This window comes from Diaphorina citri, unplaced genomic scaffold (genome assembly GCF_000475195.1).
Source record: "Diaphorina citri unplaced genomic scaffold, Diaci psyllid genome assembly version 1.1 scaffold103, whole genome shotgun sequence".
Taxonomy (NCBI): Eukaryota; Metazoa; Arthropoda; class Insecta; order Hemiptera; family Psyllidae; genus Diaphorina; species Diaphorina citri.
This window is the reverse complement of record NW_007377540.1, coordinates 343,967-363,168: the sequence shown is the minus strand read 5'-3', so window position 1 is coordinate 363,168 and position 19,202 is coordinate 343,967. Positions and strand designations below refer to the sequence as shown.

Genomic DNA, 19,202 nt, shown 5'->3' with positions numbered 1-19,202 from the left:
CCGAGCAAGGTCAATAAATGGATGGGTGACTTAAAGTTAATTGACTAATTGTGGGATTTTTTTTTTCTCATTTTCTCACACAAATGAGCTCTGATCTTGAAATTTGTCGCGACGACCTATGAACTCAAAGCGAGAAAGTTTTAGATAACACTTCAGTCGTTATTTTACGACCGGTTTTAGCGTCACCTATGTTAAGCTACGCCGAGCAAGGTCAATAAATGGATGGGTGACTTAAAGTTAATTGAGTAATTGTGGGATTTTTTTTTCACATTTTCTCACACAATTGAGCTCTGATCTTGAAATTTGTCGCGACGACCTATGAACTCAAAGCGAGAAAGTTTTAGATAACACTTCAGTCGTTATTTTAAGACCGGTTTTAGCGTCACCTATGTTAAGCTACGCCGAGCAAGGCCAATAAATGGATGGGTGACTTCAGTACTATATTGGTAGTTATTAGGAAACATTAAAAGGGTAATTGGACTTAGGGTAATGTTTGCAGCAAAACCATAACAAATAAGTGCATATCTTAATAACGAATCAAACAATGCATTCTACATTATTCACATTACCCATTCTGGTACACAATATCTAACGTGAATTAATCTATATGATACAGCTCTTAATTTAGCAGCTACATACTTAACATGAAGATCGAATTTAAAACTATTATCAATGAATGATAACGCCTAAGTATTTCTCTTCAGTACCATAGTCCAAATCTTGACAATATCCCCATCCGTGGCACCTTTGTTAAGCTACGCCGAGCAAGGCCAATAAATGGATGGGTGACTTCAGTACTATATTGGTAGTTATTAGGAAACATTAAAAGGATAATTGGACTTAGGGTAATGTTTGCAGCAAAACCATAACAAATAAGTGCATATCTTAAGTAATAACGAATCAAACAATGCATTCTACATTATTCACATTACCCATTCTGGTACACAATATCTAACGTGAATTATTCTATATATGTCAGTAGACACCATTTTCATATAAATAAATAAAATTAAATGAGTAAATAAATTTAAGTAAATAAATAATATAAGGCTTTAATATAAATTGTCGTAATGTAATATAAAAATCCCTTTAGCAAATTTTGACACATTAAACCTCTTTATCTATTTTTGCCAGTTTAATCTTTTCCATTTTCAATTTTAAATAAATCTTGTTCATTTTCAATTTTATCTTTTTCGTCCTAAAATTTGAAAATCATTTTTATTTTTATATATTATATTTTTTTGCTTTCTTTTTTTTTCGCTAAAAGTGCAGTGATCTGTGAGTCTGTGACAACCAAGTATCCTGGATTAAGGATACTTAACATGAAGATCGAATTTAAAACTATTATCAATGATAACGCCTAAGTATTTCTCTTCAGTACCATAGTCCAAATCTTGACAATATCCCCATCCGTGGGACAAGCTTCCCCATCCGTGGCACAAGCTCTGCTTATACGGATGGGTTTACCATTTATAAGAAAAATGTATGTTCTGAGTTTTTTGTCGAAATAAAATTACAGTTAAGTTCATACAAGCTATTTGCAAGACAATCCCTATTATGACATTTTATTTTCTTAGGTACTCCTCCTAGCTGTTTATGAGGAAACTCCATACACAAAATGTTCACTAGTCAGCCTAGTTAGCTTGGTTGGTAGCGCCTCTACCTTGTAAGCGCTAGGCCGCGGTTTCGATTCTCTGTCAGGGTGGATTTTATCCTGAACGGATAGTGTACGTTCTCGGAACAGCTGGCTTTCTCCTATCCTGTCTGCCTTCTCTCTTCGATTTCGGGACGATAAGACATTAGCAGTTACAGTTCCCTCTGTCAAACCTCTTTAAAAAAATCTCTTAATATACCGTTCTGCTGGTGGTCTTATAGGACCTATACTGGACGTATAATATCTCTTAGTAGCGCTGTCAAATTTTGACTTGGTGGGGCGGAGAGCTACTGCGCTCCTTAATATGATTTATAGCTTCCCCTTTTTGCAACTCTCACTATACGCCTCTACCTTCTTACCCACTATGAAGTCGTACAAATGTTGCGGGTTTGTTATAATGGCCGGGTGACTGTAGAAGTTCCAGTAGTTCCAAACATAACGGATGACCCAGGCTATCAGAAGAGGTGTCAAACCTGTACAAACACACAGGATAGAAGAGTAGGGAAGAGAAGAGGAAAGAGTTATTTTATTCACATTTTTTAAATTTCTTTTATTTTTGATTTTTTCTTAAAAATCGAAATGAGCTGGCGGGCCGCAGTTTGTGCACACCTGGGCTAAGCTGTCTCCACTCATAATCGACGGCCGTCGATCACCTCGTCGAATCCATACTGTCGAGGCAGTGTGGACGGTTTCAGTCATCGATCGACGGTCGTCGACTGTGTAGACACAGCTTTAGTTATACATGGGTTCCAGACGATGTCGATCGATTTCGGTCGACTGTCATGCAAGTTGTAGACGCACTTTTACCGTAAATAACTTCCTACTATACCAACTAGTAATAAAATTTACATCGATTACCTACCGAATTTAACTAGTTTCGACATAATCTCTACTTTTTTCTTCACTTCCGAATTTTCATGGAAATAAATCGCAAATTCACACTGGCTTCCTTTTAACCTTTAAAACTTAAAAATTAAAAACCATGGCTTTCTCCTATCCTGTCTGCCTTCTCTCTTCGATTTCGGGACGATAAGACATTAGCAGTTACAGTTCCCTCTGTCAAACCTCTTTAAAAAAATCTCTTAATATACCGTTCTGCTGGTGGTCTTATAGGACCTATACTGGACGTATAATATCTCTTAGTAGCGCTGTCAAATTTTGACTTGGTGGGGCGGAGAGCTACTGCGCTCCTTAATATGATTTATAGCTTCCCCTTTTTGCAACTCTCACTATACGCCTCTACCTTCTTACCCACTATGAAGTCGTACAAATGTTGCGGGTTTGTTATAATGGCCGGGTGACTGTAGAAGTTCCAGTAGTTCCAAACATAACGGATGACCCAGGCTATCAGAAGAGGTGTCAAACCTGTACAAACACACAGGATAGAAGAGTAGGGAAGAGAAGAGGAAAGAGTTATTTTCTTCACATTTTTTAAATTTCTTTTATTTTTGATTTTTTCTTAAAAATCGAAATGAGCTGGCGGGCCGCAGTTTGTGCACACCTGGGCTAAGCTGTCTCCACTCATAATCGACAGCCGTCGATCACCTCGTCGAATCCATACTGTCGAGGCAGTGTGGACGGTTTCAGTCATCGATCGACGGTCGTCGACTGTGTAGACACAGCTTTAGTTATACATGGGTTGCGAACGTGGAAAAGATATTTAAAGCTCTGTTACCAATACCGTCCGCTGAGCTGGAAATTCGGCGTTATGTTTATAGAACGGAGAACGCCCATCGCAGACATCCGTCTAATGTTCGCATACTCTTCATGGACGAATCCAAATCCTACACCTATGAGATTATCTACCTTTTTCAGAGCTGGATCTTTGTTTTGTTAATCGTATGGATCACTGTGGTGATAAGATACATGGGTTCCAGACGATGTCGATCGATTTCGGTCGACTGTCATGCAAGTTGTAGACGCACTTTTACCGTAAATAACTTCCTACTACCAACTAGTAATAAAATTCACATCGGTTACCTACCGAATTTAACTAGTTTCGACATAATCTCTACTTCTTTTTCACTTCCGAATTTTCATGGAAATAAATCGCAAATTCACACTGGCTTCCTTTTACCCTTTAAAACTTAAAAATAAAAAAAAAATCAAAAACCACAAAATGTGTTAAAAATCATCTAACACTCTCACAAACCCGAACCTGGCCCTAAAACAGAGGGGGCTAAACCCGAACCTGGCCCTAAAACAGAGGGGGCTAAACCCGAACCTGGCCCTAAAACAGAGGGGGCTAAACCCGAACCTTGCCAAAAGGATCGAGTGGATTAGAACACATCACATGCCTTCCCTTCAGCACACTCCATTTGTCAGGGGCCTAGGTTTACCTTGCCCTTGGAATCAATTTAATTTGAAGAAACCCCCCCATGCCATGTATTAAATATGGTGGTTAAATTAGTTAATAAATTGTTCATTTTTATAATTACCTATATCTTTTTAATGGGTCACATACGTCACAGTAGATAGGTACTCAGTACTCACAGTATAACTGCTCAGGTTTTTAGTGGTGCGGGTTTGCTCCATACGAGTTCTTTCCTGGAGCTGCAATTTGTGTGAACGCCGTATAACTTTATGTTTATGCAATGTGCAAGATAATAAAAATTAGTGGAGATATCTGTTTTCATGACAATAATTTTTTTTTTTTTTTTACTAATACGTCTCACCTATAGCGTGCAATTAATCTCGAAAGTAGGTTACATTTTTTTTATTATTAATTTAGAGAGAAAAAAGTTTTATAGGTAATTGGACTTCTAAGAATTGAATACTTTAACATGACAAAAAAGACCCAATTCAATTTTAAAGGTCAGTATGATTTCATTAACTTACTATTGTTCTGTACGTAAGTAGTAAGTATGTATAGTGTATACCAATTACCTAATTACGTATAAGTACAACAGTTTGAGGCGTACCTTGACCTTCAGTAACAAAGAGTTTGAAAAAAAAAGGTAAAAAAATAGAATAAAAAAATCATCGTTACCAAATTATGGAAAAACGCCATCTCTTTAACAAGGTAGTACGTTTATAATTCATGATTGTAACGACAATATAATTATTTCCATGACCCAGGTACCTACATGGTAAGTGGAAGTGGATATCTATTAGTTATAATATTTTATAAAATATGTTCTAATGACAGTTCATGAATTTCACATTACTGTCGAGCAGTTTAAAAGTGACAGAGTTGACATTCAATCTAGTCTCCAGATTAGTTAGGATGGTGTCTTTGAAAAACCTTTGTACGATGTTGGAAAAGTCTGGTGCGATTAATCTGCATACAACGAAAAACCGTCAGCAGTCCATTTACGTTGTCGTCACTTACGTTATGTTTATATTGTACATTTGCGGTCATTTAAATCTAGTCTCCAGATTAGTTAGGATGGTGTCTTTGAAAAACCTTTGTACGATGTTGGAAAAGTCTGGTGCGATTAATCTGCATACAAGGAAAAACCGTCAGCAGTCTATTTACGTTGTCGTCACTTACGTTATGTTTATATTGTACATTTGCGGTCATTTCTTCAGCACTGTGACAAGATCTATTCGGTATGAACCCGAGTTTGTCCAAATGATTGCTGACGACGCGCTGTATCTAATGATCTTGCTCTCTATTAACAACTACAGAGCGGAATACCGGCTTCTGGGAAAACTCTTGTACATGGAAAGCTCCTTCAGCAAAGCTTGTCATGGTATTATAAAGAAATGTGAGAGGGAGGCAAATTTGATTTTCAAGTTTAGTTTGGGGGCTGTGTTTTGTGCGAACGTGGAAAAGATATTTAAAGCTCTGTTACCAATACCGTCCGCCGAGCTGGAAATTCGGCGTTATGTTTATAGAACGGAGAACGCCCATCGCAGACATCCGTCTAATGTTCGCATACTCTTCATGGACGAATCCAAATCCTACACCTATGAGATTATCTACCTTTTCCAGAGCTGGATCTTTGTTTTGTTAATCGTATGGATCACTGTGGTGATAACTTTCATTCCAGTCCTTGTGGTACACATGCGTGGACAGTATAAGATCCTGGCCAAATACATCGAGAAGATTGGGGAAGTACACAGAGATCCACTGGGAAATGCCATCATGTATACGAATATTGAGACAGATGAATATGTGGTCCTCAAATTGAAGAAAATAGACGGGAACCAGATCCTTTGTTTCTCGATAAACAAGATTTAAAGGATCAACAGTAGAATTATTTTGGTTTAACATAATTATTTCATTTCATCAATTCATCAGGGGTCGAGTGGATCAGGTACATCTCCTCATGTCTTCTGATGAAGTGTTTCGCACATCGAAGCGTTTACCCTTTCATGTGAGTTTAATTACAGTTAGTTGTAAAGTAACTTCCCGAGATCAATAAGTTGTTGATCTACGACATTATTTCATCAATGACATTACATCAATGTCATCAATATTTTTGTGTTTTTAATTGCTTAGAGTCAAGTACATACACTTGAGTAAATTTTGTTCAAATTGCTTACATAGTGGCCCATTCATGAATTTCGTCTGCTTCTGATCTGCAATGAAATTGTCTATTGACGATCAAGTCATTCAAGTCTGGCAAAATGATGGTTAAATCCACAAAAACACTTATTATTATAAGCACTATTATTATTAATAATGGTTTGTTTGGTCAGCTGACTTATACAGTCATGAGGGGAATATAAAATGGGATTCGGTAGAACGCCCATCGCAGACATCCGTCTAATGTTCGCATACTCTTCATGGACGAATCCAAATCCTACACCTATGAGATTATCTACCTTTTCCAGAGCTGGATCTTTGTTTTGTTAATCGTATGGATCACTGTGGTGATAACTGGCCTACACGTTTCTGAACTTCGTGTTGAATGTTTGAGCTTTTCATAGTACCTATTTTGATTTATTTTCTTGCACTTAAACTATATACCTATATTTTAGACAACACGAACAAATTACATAATAATGAAATCACTCTGTTGTTAAAACAACAATGAGTAAGTAGTAAGAATTAATATAGGTAGGTAATAAAATAAAATGAAAAAAATCACAGCTGCACACAACACAGAGTTACGAGTAACCTAAGTACCCGAAACTTTTTACAATGATAAAGCCGCCACTGCTAATTTACCTGTTGATGCTGGGAGTTTCTAGAAAATCGCAAAACCACAATTTGAGAACCCCTCAAATTTCAAGTTGACAAGCAAGGATATCGGAACGGTGTGGATAAAACAAGAAAAGTAGAAAACTAGTACCTTTTTGTTTGGTTCTCCTTTTTCAAGTACCTCAATTTCTTTTTTCATCATCGTTTCCAGTGCGTAAAACTCCTGAGTCCGATCGTTCTGTCACTTGTCATGGGTCACACCATCATATTCACACTCGGCCTATGTCAACTCGTTCTGAGTAGGACCGAACTGTCGCCACAGAGACTGTTCACCTTCATATCTGAATTCGTCGCCGAGGCCTTTGCGTATTTCATCCTTTGCAACTGCTCCGAAATCGCCAACGATTGCAACTTGATCCTCTGCAAAGCCATCAACACGTGTAGCTGGACCAACTGCTCAAGTCAAACCAGGAGAGATATCTCAATACTCCTCAGACGTGTACAACAGCCGAACCATTTGAGATTTTACAGTGGGGCGCTGATTTTGAGTCGGGCCTACTTTCTCAAGGTCCTCAAAGTGGCCTACACGTTTCTGAACTTCGTGTTGAATGTTTGAGCTTTTCATAGTACCTATTTTGATTTATTTTCTTGCACTTAAACTATATGTGGTTTAGTGGCCAACATATAGAATTTCAGATCAGAAGATTAATCATTCAAGTACATTTAACACAGGTGTATCAAGTGAGGAATGCCATTTGTGACAAGCGTATAAGTCTTACGATAATAAGAATCACTCCTCATTATTTTTCAATAATAATTACAGGCAGCATGTTTACCTCTTCTTCTGAGTAACAAGGACATAGCAGCAGAAGCAGTAACAGGTAGTGGCAAGACTTGTGCCTTCCTCATTCCTATGATTGAGCTTATTCTGGTAAGTATTAGACCTCTTTTACATTAGAAGTGTAGGTGTGAGAGGAGTATAGTTTTAGTAGGTAGAGAAGAGTTGTGTGAGTGTTTCCTCAAGCAGAAGCCCTTGGATTTTCCCCATTAAAAAAAAAAAAAAAGGTTTGTGGGGTTTTTCCCAAAGCAAAAGCCCTTTGTTTTTCCCCTTAAAAAAAAAAAAAAAAAAAAAAAAAAAAAAAATGTGATCAGACATCTCACAGTGGAGATGACCTAATTTGATTCTTATAAATGTGTGTTCTTTCTGCACAAATTTTTCTATGATTTTTTTTTTTCTGATTAATTACCTATTTGCAAAAATTACAACATTTTAATAAGCACATAATTTCTCTCCCTCTTACAGAAAAGGCATCAAGACAAACCATTGAAAAAACATGAAATCCTTGGACTCGTTATTTCTCCAACAAGAGTATCTTTTACCTCCATCATGTATTGTTAGATTTAGGAAAAGGAAAATTTTATACAAAATTTAAAAATTTTGTGGAAGTTTATGATGAATATAATATGAATTTTATTATGAACCACCCTTAGTAGACACAAATGGAGTGGCGCGCTCTATTGGATTTCAAGTGAGGTTTTAAACTCCAACAAGAGAGCTGGCCACACAGACGAGTGAGATTGTGGAAAAGTTCTGTGCCAACATGCCCGAAGTGAGTCAGCTCCTAATAGTTGGTGGCAACTCAGTCAATATGGATATTGCAAAGCTTTACAAACAAGGTGAGTTTTTTTCCAAGAGGTTTGATAGAGGGAACTGCTAGGGTCTTATCATTCCAAAATCAAAAAAAGAAGGAAAACAGGATAGGAGAAAGCCAGCCATTCCAAGGTATAAACCTTATCCCCTCAGGATAAAATCCACCCCAGGTGGGAATCGAACCCAGTGCCTAGCGGTTACAAGGCATATGCACTACCAACCAAGCTAACTAGGCTGGCAACAAGGTGAGTAGATCCTTAATATTCTTTGGGAACTTTGTAGAGAGGAAGTTATTTATTTTATACCTACCTAGTAGAAAACTAGTGAAGTGCAGCCACATTTAAAATTGAAAAATATATAGCCGAAAATGTTGGACCAAATTTGAGAATAATCACTAGAAAAATTGGATTTTTTTCCTTGAAAATATCGAATAGTATCTTTTTAATTATATACCTATTGTTAGATTTAGGAAAAGGAAAATTTTATACAAAATTTAAAAAAATTTGTGGAAGTTTATGATGAATATAATATGAATAAATTTTATTATGAACCACCCTTAGTAGACACAAATGGAGTGGCGCGCTCTATTGGATTTCAAGTGAGGTTTTAACAAACGTTGTTTTGTGCCTCTTGGAACTAATAATCAGGGGTTCTCAACCTGGGCGCTCTAGAACTTTCTACTTCGATCTGGAAACTACAAGAAAATTTGAATCTTTCTATTTATACTGGTCACAGCCGCTGTTTTCATTAGTGTTTATTTCAAGCGTAACAAGTAAAAATCGAAGTGTTACCTACCTACATCATGTTCAACATTTTTCATTTTCAGGCGGTCACATCATTGTTGCTACACCAGGAAGACTTGAAGATCTCCTGACACGACAGAAAATATCCGACTACAATATTCATCAAGCTATGAAATCTCTGGTAAGCTTGTAAAAAAAATCCACATAAAATCTGAGCTTGGAGTTTTTTAACTACCCTTACATGCGAAAAAATTGAAACCGATTAATTTTAAAACTTTTTATCGAAGTGTTTTAATATTTTCAAGTAATTATCTCAAGTGAAGTGATTATTTCTATCTGTTTTTCAAGTGAAATTTCCAACTTTTGTTTTTCTCATCAAAGTTTTTGTGTTTCGCGTATAAATTAAACGAAGGTAATTTTTTTTTCAACAATTCTTACCCTCTACTCCTGTTCTCGTATTTTATTTTCACTTACCTACCTACTTTGTTTTATTTTCACTTACCTAAATCTCCCCACTCTTCCACTTACGCTTTTTTACGTCACTCGAATAAGTATAGGTATCTACCATAGTGTGTCTAGGTATCTACCTATTAAGAAAATTTCGAGAACTCGGAAATAAGGGCTCCAACGGGATCTCCAAAGGTGGGCTCAACATTTGTACGAGCAAATGTCGTTTCGTCGTGAACATCAAAATCGGACTCAACAGTAAACGAGTAAACACCCATACACCCAACAGCACACCCTTTTTAGATCCCCTTTAGCCTTTAGGCTGAGCTATTCATTTCTAAGGAAAGTCACAACTTTGGGTCGGGGACTCGGCCGAGTTGTTTTTTGGGTCTTTTTTTACTTCAATTTTAATTTTTTAGCACTAATTTTATTTGGTATTCTAATTCGATTTATTTTTTCCTTCAGTCTCAGTTCACCATGTCTCTGATCCCCTACCTGCTCAACGAGCTAGAGGACCTCGCCTACCCGAACATCTACGATCAACATTTCGGCCTCGGCTACAGCCCACGTGACCTGCTACCCTCCGCGCGTGTCCTCAGTGTACCTCTAAGATCCGGGTATCTACGCCCCTGGCGGCATGTTCTGGAAAATGAGAGCGGCGTGTCCAACTTTGGCCTGGACAAAGAGGGATTGAAGGTGAGTAGAGGGTGGGAAAAAAAAAAAAAAAAAAAAAGAAAAGAAAACAGTAAAATCTAAGACATAAGAAGAAATTTTGGTGAAATTTGGGTTGGTACCAAAAAGATATAAATAATTAGGGAGGAATAGAACCAAAATGTTTCCATCTTATCCATAGTAAGTATCAATAAGTCAATAAATGAAATTTATCTTTTTTCTTCTCCAGGAAATGCTTGTGTTAGACGAGGCAGACAGACTCCTGGAGTTGGGCTTTGAGAAGTCGCTGAATGCCATCTTCCAGTATCTACCTGCTCAGCGACGCACAGGCCTGTTTTCAGCGACCCAAACCAAACAGGTAAGTAGTGTCCCACCTTTGTAACCGAGAGGTAAAAACATTATCTTTCTTCCTATAGGATAAGGAAAGTAAAAAAGTAGGTGGCAGGTACCTACCTAATTTCATAATTAAATTTGAATAAAATACCATTATTTGAAAAGAACCAGAAAAAAAAAAAAACTACAGACAAGGTTTAGGTTCTTCTCAGATAGGTACCTAGTTGTAATAGGCATCTACAAACAATTGTCAGATATGTTGTCAAAATAACCCCAAAAAGGGAGCCCCATGCTCTTATAATAAGAGTGTTGGGCTGATTGTTATTTTATTCAATCAATCAATTATGAATGAATCAATAAATTATTCAATCAATTTCCAGGTTGCACTTCTGATCAGGGCAGGACTGAGGAATCCTGTAATGGTGACAGTAAAAGAAAAAAACAATGCTGCCAATGTGACAGGAGAAACGTGAGTGAAAAAGGATTTAATATTTTCATTAATAAATTATTCTTCACACCACTGTTACCCACTACCTATACCACTGAGGTGGGTCATCTGAGTGCGCGTTCACAACGGAGTACCCGACCATAGACCCGAGTACCATGGACCATAGACCAACGACCCTAGCCTGGACCCTGGTACCTTAGTGTTCACATTGAGGCGATCTGATTGGCTGATAACTTTGAAATCAAACAAGCAGATTGTATAATCCAAGTGTGTATTATTATTATTATTATTATTACTATTATTATTATTATTATTATTATTATTATTATTATTATTATTATTATTATTTTAGGTTCAATATGGGTATTCGTGGCAACGGAGGTCTTGTCGTCCCAACATCAAAGAGAGAAGGAGGACAGGATAGGAAAAAGTTAGCCGTTCTGGGAACAAACCCTATCTGTTTAGCATATAGGCAGGAACTTGACTTCCTACTTCCTAGTGCTTACCTTCCAAGAAACAGCCTTTTTTAGCTCCCATGTTTGTTTGTTTTTTTTTTTTTTTTTTAAAAAAAATGCTGATTTTTTTTTAATTCTATCTTCTCTTTATTTCAGATCGGTATCCAACGAGCTATCCACTCCGTCCACCCTAAGCAACTACTACATGATCGTAGAGCCCAAACTAAAACTTGCCACCCTCATCAGTTTCATTCGAACCCAGGACTCTCACTTGAAATACATTGTGTTCCTCTCTACTTGTGCTGCGGTCGAGTACTTTTCCTATGTACTCAACAGGTAATGGACAGGACTACAAACTGTGTTTGAATTGGGATTAAAAAAAAGAGGTTTGATAGGGGGAACTTTAACTGCTGAGATCTTATGGTCCCGAAATCGAAGATACCCTGAATGGATAATGTTATTTCTCAGAACGGCTGGCTTTCTCCTATCCTGTCTTCTTTCTCTCTTCGATTGCGGGACGATAAGACCTTAAAAAAAAAAAAAAAAAAAAAAAAAAAAAAAAAAAAAAAAAACCTTCTCGGTTGGGGGGGGATAAAACCTTAAAAAAAAAAAAAAAAAAAAAAAAAAAAAAAAACTACAAGCTATTTTATTCTAATTTATTGTATTCGTAGAAGCCTAACCCATCCTTTAGGGCTGTGTGCCCCTACACCTAAGCCTCGGATTGGGCTTTTTTGTGTATGGAGTTAAAAATCGATATTCTTTTCGCAAAAATTTATTGTAATCCATTGTATTGTTTTTCTATTTTGCAGTATATTTAGCGCGGCTGCTACCGAGACCTCTCCCGCGCCTCCCATACTCGCGCTACACGGCAAGATGCGTGAGCGCAGACACAAGATATTTGCCGAGGTCAGGTCGTGGGGTGCCCAGGGGGGCATTCTGGTGTGTACGGACCTTATGGCGCGCGGTGTGGACATACCTTGTGTGGATTGGGTAAGTAAGCAGTGTCCAGACTCTGGTCAACCAACTGAAATACGTTCACACTAAATCTTCACCAACATCCTTTAATTTTTACCTATTTACTTTATATGGATTTATAATTTTCTAGTAAGTCGCATCAATGTGTGCTCTGCGGATCCAAGACTGAAATCGAAGAGAGAAGAAAGACAGGATAGGAAAAAGCCAGCCGAGAACGAACCTTCAGGATAAAACCCGCCCCGGGCAGGAATCAAACCCGCGGCCTAACGCAATGTGAAGTGAAAAGTTGCTTTGAGGAACATCGCGTTGCGTCGACTAGCTTATAGCAGGGTTTATACGCGACCTGGAAAAGCCATGGAATCTGATAATCGGCCAAAAAGTCATGGAAAATCGTGAAAAGTTAAAGAAAACCTAAAAAAAAGTCATGGAATTTGCGACCTGGCCAAAAATTAAAAATATTCAACTTAATTATCAAAGATATCCGAAAAACGGCCTGCGGCGCATTCCCGCTCACCGCTCATATCCATTGATATTCTGCATATTACATATTTTATTAAAATGAAGGGGTAATCGTACTGATTTTCAAGTACCTCCACCCCCTAATTTTCTGGAAAATTCATGGAATACCTAGTCATGGAATCTCATTCCGGGAAAAGAGTATAAACCCTGTTATAGGGATTTCCCAGCCGTTCTCCATCCAGCTCTTCCACCCAACCGCAGCTGTCTGGTACATCCAGGTACCCCGGCTATCTTATCAGCGGCAACATTTAGTGGGTGGTTATTGCTCTAGACCAGCGGTTCCCAAACTTTTAACTACGCGGCTCCCTTTTTTCTATCTTGAAGGTGCCGCCCCCCTTTAAAACCTGAAGGCCGTCTTTATCATTCCACCCAGTTTCAAATCCATTTCAAATCCATAGTAAGCAGTGTCCAGACTCTGGTCAACCAACTGAAATACGTTCACACTAAATCTTCACCAACATCCTTTAATTTTTACCTATTTACTTTATATGGATTTATAATTTTCTAGTAAGTCGCATCAATGTGGATTGACAGTTCGACAATGTAGACATACCTTAAAGACCGCTTTAGATTTTTTTTTTTTTTTTTGTAATCTAAGATTGTCATCCTGATTCAAAATGGTGATAATTCAAAGGCATACCTCAATTTCCCATCGATACAATACACTACTATGTATTACGTCAGGGGACGTGAGGGCAGTGTGGCTATCATGTACGAAATTACCTACAATATAATCGGAATGCTTTGTACTGCACCTTTCTGACCCCAAGCTTGTCATGGTATTATAAAGAAATGTGAGAGGGAGGCAAATTTGATTTTCAAGTTTAGTTTGGGGGCTGTGTTTTGTGCGAACGTAATTTACCTGTTGATGCTGGGAGTTTCTAGAAAATCGCAAAACCACAATTTGAGAACCCCTCAAATTTCAAGTTGACAAGCAAGGATATTGGAACGGTGTGGATAAAACAAGAAAAGTAGAAAACTTCTCCCTCTTACAGAAAAGGCATCAAGACAAACCATTGAAAAAACATGAAATCCTTGGACTCGTTATTTCTCCAACAAGAGAGCTGGCGACACAGACGAGTGAGATTGTGGAAAAGTTCTGTGCCAACATGCCCGAAGTGAGTCAGCTCCTAATAGTGGGTGGCAACTCAGTCAATATGGATATTGCAAAGCTTTACAAACAAGGTGAGTTTTTTTTCCAAGAGGTTTGATAGAGGGAACTGCTAGGGTCTTATCATTCCAAAATAAAAAAAAAAAAGAAGGAAAACAGGATAGGAGAAAGCCAGCCATTCCAAGGTACAAACCTTATCCCCTCAGGATAAAATCCACCCTAGGTGGGAATCAAACCCACTGCCTAGTGGTTACAAGGCATATGCACTACCAACCAAGCTAACTAGGCTGGCAACAAGGTGAGTAGATCCTTAATATTCTTTGGGAACTTTGTAGTGAGGAAGTTAATTATTTTATACCTACCTCACAATCTGATCTTGAGACCTAGGTCTTTCAGACAATCTGATCTTGAGACCTAGGTCTTTCAGACAATCTGATCTTGAGACCTAGGTCTAAAGCTTTTCCACCGCTCACGTTCCGACTTCCGACTCTCTGACGTACGTCTTTTTGTACGTTTGCCGTACTTCAAATCGCATAATACTTTTTATAGAGTTGAATCAGGACACCTTTAGTGGACTGGCAAAAAGTTGACATACCTTACAAGTGAGTATTTGAAGTAGTTTTCTTCCCTTTAGTGGACTGGCAAAAAGTTGGGTTAAGCTTAACGAATATATCAGCTAATGCTTGCCACTCACGCTCAGACCGCCTGACAGACATAGGTCTTTCAGACAATCTAATCTTGAGACCTAGGTCTAAAGCGTTTCCACGTGTCGTGTGTCGTGTGTAGTGGGAACACTCTCATTTAAATTACATTGCCTACAAGAACATTTTGTGTTGTTCAGAAAAAAAAAAAGTGTCCTGTAGTGGGAACACGCCCATTGAAATTACATTGCCTGCAAGACATTCGGGAAAAAATCGGATGAAACTCACGACAAGTGGAAACGGGCCTTAAGACGTAGCGTGTAAACGGTCCTTAATATTGTCAATCCTCCTCCAGAAATCCAGACAAGGAAGCGAAGCGCAAGAAAAACATCGAAGTGTTTTAATATTTTCAAGTAATTATCTCAAGTGAAGTGATTATTTCTATCTGTTTTTCAAGTGAAATTTCCAACTTTTGTTCTTCTCATCAAAGTTTTTGTGTTCCGCGTATAAGTTAAACGAAGGTAAATTTTTTTCAACAATTCTTACCCTCTACTCCTGTTCTCGTATTTTATTTTCACTTACCTACTTTGTTCACTTACCTAATCTCCCCACTTTTCCATTTACGCTTTTTTACGTCACTCGAATAAGTATAGGTAGGTAGTACCTACCTATTAAGAAAATTTCGAGAACTCGGAAATAAGGGCTCCAACGGGATCTCCAAAGGTGGGCACAACATTTCTACGGTCAAATGTCGTTTCGTCGTGAACATCAAAATCGGACTCAACAGTAAACACCCAACAGCACGCGTTTTTTAGATCCCCTTTAGCCTTTAGGCTGAGCTAGGAAAAGGAAAGTCACAACTTTGGGTCGGGTACTCGGAGTTGTGTTTTTTGGGTCTTTTTTTTACTTTAATATGTAGACCTAGCACTTTAATTCATTAGGGATTATAATTATTTTTTCTTCTAGTCAATCCATCATGTCTCTGATCCCCTACCTGCTCAACGAGCTAGAGGACCTCGCCTACCCGAACAAAGTGGATAGAGGGATAAAGGGTGGGAAGAAAAAAAGGAAAAATTTTTTTTTTTTTTTTTTTTTTTTTTTTTTTAAAGATAGAGGGAACTGTAACCTGTAACTGCTATGGTCTTATCGTCCCGAAATCGAAGAGAGAAGGAAGACAGGATAGGAGAAAGCCAGCCGTTCCGAGAACGAACATTACCCCTTCAGGATAAAATCTGTCCCGGGCGGAAATCGAACCCGCGGCCTAGCGCTTGCAAGACCAAAGCGCTACCAACCAAACTAGGCTGGCAACTTGATTTTTGATGATTGATTTCCTTACCTACTCATTTGATTGTTATTTGATTCTCAGGTCAACTTTACCTACTCGTTTGATTATTTATTGATTTACAGGTCAACCTGGACGTTCAACAGTTCAAACCGGAAGAGATCGACGTCAAAGTCGTCGATAAATACATCGTCGTTCACGCCAAGCACGAAGAACGCTCCGACCAGCACGGGTTCATCTCACGTGAGTTCACGCGCCGCTACAAAATCCCCGACAGCGTCGACGCCAACGCCATCTCGAGTAAGCTGTCGTCGGACGGCGTGCTGTCGATTCAGGCGCCGAAGAAAGCCGTCGAGGCTGGTGCTGGAGAGCGGGCCATACCCGTGGTTCAGACGAATCAGCCGGCCGTCCAGCAAAGCTCGGGGGTGAAAACGGCCGCCCCTAGTGGAGAGAAGATGGAGTCGTAAGGAGAATTCTTCCAGCTGTCGTGAGATTTAGGCCGGCGGCCACACAGTCAGGGTAAACTCCGTTTAATTTTCAATCTGATTGGCTGATTTTTTGGAAATTTATAAAAATCAACCAATCAGATTGCTATTTTCGAGAGTTTAACTTGAATTGAATTTAAACTTACTTTGTAGCCCCCGACTTGTTCAAGTCGGATTACCTCGTGAATTGAACTCAAACCCTACCTCGAGTGTGAAGTAAGAGGAAAAGCAGTTTTGTGGAGAATGAGTGGTTTTAGAGAGGTTTTAGGATTAGGTATACTTTTGCCAATTTTGATGTTTAGGTATAAAAATGTAATTATGTACGTAATTTAGTTAGGTTACCTACAGGAAATTTATAAAAATCAACCAATCAGATTGCTATTTTCGAGAGTTTAACTTGAATTGAATTTAAACTTACTTTGTAGCCCCCGACTTGTTCAAGTCGGATTACCTCGTGAATTGAACTCAAACCCTACCTCGGAAATTTATAAAAATCAACCAATCAGATTGCTATTTTCGAGAGTTTAACTTGAATTGAATTTAAACTTACTTTGTAGCCCCCGACTTATTCAAGTCAGATTACTTCGTGAATTGAACTCAAACCCTACCTGGAGTGTGAAGTAAGAGGAAAAGCAGTTTTGTGGAGAATGAGTGGTTTTAGAGAGGTTTTAGGATTAGGTATACTTTTGCCAATTTTGATGTTTAGGTATAAAAATGTAATTACCTATGTACGTAATTTAGTTAGGTTACCTACATTAGGTATTTTGTGTGCTTGTGAGTCAATTACCCACATTCCCCCTCTAGAATTCCTTGACCATCAGGTATACCTTCAGTTTGATTTAGAAAGGACGTGTCCCCAATATTGTAATATAAAATTCCCCTTTTCTCCCTTTTTTAACGAGACTGAAAGCAAATTTGTTCCTTTTTTTATTTACTAACTTAATAAAATTGTTTTTCAATTAAAATGGATCTATTCTTGTCTTATTTTTCGTTTTTACAGTTTTTTCTTTTCACAGATTGATCAGCTCCTTCCTGGACATTTAAAAAAAAAAAAAAAATGACAACTAAATTAAATGTTGATAGTTGCGAATGTACCTAATTAATAACGTATGTATAGTAACGTAACTCAAATTTGAGAGAACGCTTGAAAATCTCGAAATATGTTTTTGCGGAATGTGAAGTTGTAAAATATTCTAAAATGTTTTCACGGATACGCCACTGAAAAGTTGGCTTACTTTACTATCCGGGCAATGAAGTGTCCATGGGTCCTGAACCTCCATGTGCATTATCAACATGTGCATTTTTGAGGTTAGGTTTAAAAATAAAATTAGAAATTAGAAAAAGCAAAGAGCAAAGTGGAGTGGAAATAGTGGAATACTGAAGATTTGAAACTGAAGAAAAACTAGATATAGAGTTATAAAAGAAGTAGAAATAGAAGATAAACTAAAGGTGAAGATCCTTGATTTCGAGTGTTTCCCCAGCTTTTTAACAAATTGAAAAAAAACTCTAAAAAGATTCCTTCTCAAGTTACCGGGAGAGGTACCAAAAGACAAGTGGAAACACAGTGTTTTTACTTTCTCTTCATTCACTTTGTACATTCTACTTGACAACTTGAAGTGGTTCAGACGAATCAGCCGGCCGTCCAGCAAAGCTCGGGGGTGAAAACGGCCGCCCCTAGTGGAGAGAAGATGGAGTCGTAAGGAGAATTCTTCCAGCTGTCGTGAGATTTAGGCCGGCGGCCACACAGTCAGGGTAAACTCCGTTTAATTTTCAATCTGATTGGCTGATTTTTTGGAAATTTATGGCATTCTGGTGTGTACGGACCTTATGGCGCGCGGTGTGGACATACCTTGTGTGGATTGGGTAAGTAAGCAGTGTCCAGACTCTGGTCTACCAACTGAAATACGTTCACACTAAATCTTCACCAAAATCCTTTAATTTTTACCTATTTACTTTATATGGATTTATAATTTTCTAGTAAGTTGCATCAATGTCGATTGACAGTTCGACAATGTAGACATACCTTAAAGACCGATTTAGATTTTTTTTTTTTTTGTAATCTAAGATTGTCATCCTGATTCAAAATGGTGATAATTCAAAGGCATGCCTCAATTTCCCATCGATACAATACACTACTATGTATTACGTCACGTGAGCTCACGGGACGTGAGGGCAGTGTGGCTATCATGTACGAAATTACCTACAATATAATCGGAATGCTTTGAACTACATCTTTCTGACCCCCCCCCGATGGGTAAAATGGGTGGAAAATATCAGTTGTTATCTGGGCTCCAAGTTCTATATACTGCTGTGCTAAGGGAAAATGCCATACGTCAAAAAACCCTACTTTCGGGAAATCAAGTTTAAAGATTTCAATCAATTCAATCTATACGGCAAACATACGTTTTTGACATATGGCAACACGTTTTAGTGGTTTTTAATTAAGGGGTTTGGGATAAAGAAAAAAAAAAATATACAGGATCAAAATTTAGGATCATAGGAACCATTTGGCACCAAAAATCATTTTTTTTTTTTTGACATACAGTGTTTTTGCATAGCACAGCAGTATAGGTCTATCCAAAGGTTTGAACCTATGTTGTTGAGGCATTGTGAATGGTTCAGATGACATCAAGTGATGTTGATTGGTCAACTATGTCTGGACACACCTTAAGAATGTATCCTGTACTCAAACAC

General features: G+C 38.1%; 1 protein-coding gene and 1 long non-coding RNA gene across 2 annotated transcripts in view; both read left to right on the top strand.

Moving 5' to 3' along the window:
• Nucleotides 1–19,202, top strand: part of LOC103524550 (ATP-dependent RNA helicase DDX55) — a 35,363-nt gene that overhangs the window by 3,682 nt on the left and 12,479 nt on the right. Inside the window, 8 exon segments of the mRNA XM_026819928.1 lie at nt 7,570–7,677; nt 8,050–8,104; nt 8,289–8,423; nt 9,224–9,321; nt 10,489–10,617; nt 10,973–11,061; nt 11,652–11,831; nt 12,305–12,485. Of these exon segments, the coding sequence (XP_026675729.1) occupies nt 7,570–7,677; nt 8,050–8,104; nt 8,289–8,423; nt 9,224–9,321; nt 10,489–10,617; nt 10,973–11,061; nt 11,652–11,831; nt 12,305–12,485 (975 nt within the window).
• LOC113465420 lies at nt 15,127–15,767 on the top strand. Its single transcript, XR_003390145.1, has 2 exons — nt 15,127–15,262; nt 15,708–15,767. It is a non-coding gene; the product is annotated as an uncharacterized LOC113465420 (long non-coding RNA).